This window comes from Aptenodytes forsteri, unplaced genomic scaffold (genome assembly GCF_000699145.1).
Source record: "Aptenodytes forsteri isolate BGI_AS27 unplaced genomic scaffold, ASM69914v1 Scaffold82, whole genome shotgun sequence".
Taxonomy (NCBI): Eukaryota; Metazoa; Chordata; class Aves; order Sphenisciformes; family Spheniscidae; genus Aptenodytes; species Aptenodytes forsteri.
This window is the reverse complement of record NW_008795490.1, coordinates 4,495,077-4,497,490: the sequence shown is the minus strand read 5'-3', so window position 1 is coordinate 4,497,490 and position 2,414 is coordinate 4,495,077. Positions and strand designations below refer to the sequence as shown.

The 2,414-nt window shown below is 39.7% G+C and overlaps 1 protein-coding gene across 1 annotated transcript in view; it reads left to right on the top strand.

The window, feature by feature from the left end:
* The window catches only part of NOX3 (NADPH oxidase 3), a 46,869-nt gene that overhangs the window by 43,026 nt on the left and 1,429 nt on the right, over positions 1–2,414 (top strand). Inside the window, exon 12 of the mRNA XM_009281432.1 lies at positions 193–317. Coding sequence (XP_009279707.1) covers positions 193–317 — 125 coding nt within the window. The remainder of the gene's footprint in view (positions 1–192; positions 318–2,414) is intronic.

Genomic DNA, 2,414 nt, shown 5'->3' with positions numbered 1-2,414 from the left:
GTACCCTCTTGTCTGCTCCTCTCCTCTCCTCTCCTCTCCTCTCCTCTCCTCCTTCCATTTGATAATTACACAGTTTCCTTTCCCTCATTAATGCTTCTGTCTTTCACCGCGAAACAACATTATTGCTTTCTCCTCTTACTTGGAGTATACATTGTTGACTCTAAAATTATTATCTTGTAAATTTGCCTTTAGGCTACTCACATAGCCCTACATTATGATGACAAGACGGATGTAATTACTGGTTTGAGACAGAAGACCTGCTATGGAAGGCCAAACTGGGACAATGAGTTCAAGCAACTAGCTGAAAACCATCCTAGGTAAGGCAGGCTGGCTTCTAACCTTGTTAGGTAACTCTTCTCCCAGCGTAAACAGTGGGAGAAGGGGAGGGCAAACCTTTCTAAATGACCCTTTTAAAATAATTCAGTTTTTTTGCTGTGTGGAAAGAAGATTTATGCTTAATGAAGCTTTTAATGAAGAAATCTCGGAAAAAGAATGCCAATACAATCTAATTTTTGGACAAGAAAATCTAATATTTAGAAGTATTTCAATATCCTGGCCTTTGTCCAGATATAATTGAAACACACAATCCAATTACTGTTCTGCACAAAGGACAAAGTAGCATTAATTTCCCTTGAAGATGGTTATTAAAGAGATAAACTGTGATTTTTTTCTTATGATGTCAAGGATATGTTTGTTCCCCTAACATATTTGGCTACTCTTGCAAGACTATGCTGTTCTGTTATTAGTTCATCTCTGCTGGCAAAGACAGTTCATTTGAACTTGGTAGATTTGCTAGTGGTCTGAGAAAAGCTTCTTTGTTCCTGAAAGCCTTTGAAGCAAGAATTTGAAATATTTTGTGTTCAGCAGTAGAAAATTCCAGAATCTTTGTGACTCTCTATGATTTCCAAACATTTACCTGCTAATGCAAAAATAAAGGCTTGCACTTGGAGACAGAGATACAAAAAGAAGAAAACTTTTTTTAAAGATGAAAAAGACCCAAGAAAAAGCTGAAAGGGAGGAGATCAAAGAGAGAATACAGTAAGCTACAAGAATACCATAAAATTGCAAAAATAACAGTAATAAAGAAACCACTTGATGGAGGTCAAAATAAATACAATCAGGAAATACGAAAGATTAAAAATAGAAAAAGGCCAAGAGTAGAAAATATGATTATTGAAAGACCTTTTATAGGGATTCTACTGCATAAACAGAGCTGTTATAGTTGGAACATTATTTTTTGTTACTTTTGTTAAGTACAACTGAGAAAAATCTGGTTTTCTGATGCTCAGGGAGGGAGATGGGCATTAACTTTCTATACTGATCTTGTGGTATTTCCTTAGAAAGCCAGTGCTAAAGTGACAGAAAAATCTGTATTTGCTTCTGAACCTAGATGCCCATGTTTATGATCAATGTTGAACCTTTTAAAGAAAACCTTGCATGAAATAAGCATTCCTTATGAGAAAAAAATATCCTAACTTTTCTTGCTCCGAGTTACAGAAGGTTCAAGAGGCAAAGAAACTCAAGGGTTTCCATTGTGTGATGGAACAACCAGCTTTTATGAACTGACTAAATTTTGGGTCCCTGCACTTAGGTCCACAGACTTTCCCTTGGCTGCAACAGTGTCTTTTAGCAGATTAGCAGGAATATACCACTCCAGGTTAAACGTAGTGCAGTCGAGCACCAGAGCAATATGGGCACTACTTCTGGGGACTATGGCTTGGGCACCAAAATCATATCATTTACAGGAGCAAACTTTTTGAAACTCATGCTGTCACTTGTCACTTGCACTGCATTTACGTAGATTGAGCTTTCCCAGGAGCACAGCATGTGTGTGTATCTGTGTGTACATATATATGTTTTAAAGCAATATGTGCTGTGTACTTAGAAGCAAACACTTTTAGGCACTTTGCAGCAAGTAACCAGGTTTCCAGCTCCCTGTAACAGACTTGTGCGCTTATGAACACAATTCTTCATTACACTGGTCATGTTCTTATTTTATAAGAACTACCTATTGATGGAGTGACTACATCAGTGATGGAGTGACTACACCAGTGGACATGGGAAGGGCTACAGATGTCGTCTATCTGGACCTCTGTAAGGCCTTTGACACGGTCCCCCACAACATTCCTTCTCTCTAAACTGGAGAGCTATGGATGTGATGGGTGACTGTCCAGTGGGTGAGGAATTGGTTAGATGGTCGTATCCAGAGGGTAGTGGTCAACGGCTCAATGTCCAGATGGAGATTGGTGACGAGTGGCATCCCGCAGGGGTCCGTATTGGGACCGGTACTGTTTAATATCTTCATCAATGACACAGTGGGATCAAGTGCACCCTCAGCAAATTTGCAGATGACACCAAGCTGAGTGGTGCAGTCGACAGGCCAGAGGGACGGGATGCCATCCAGAAGGACCTGG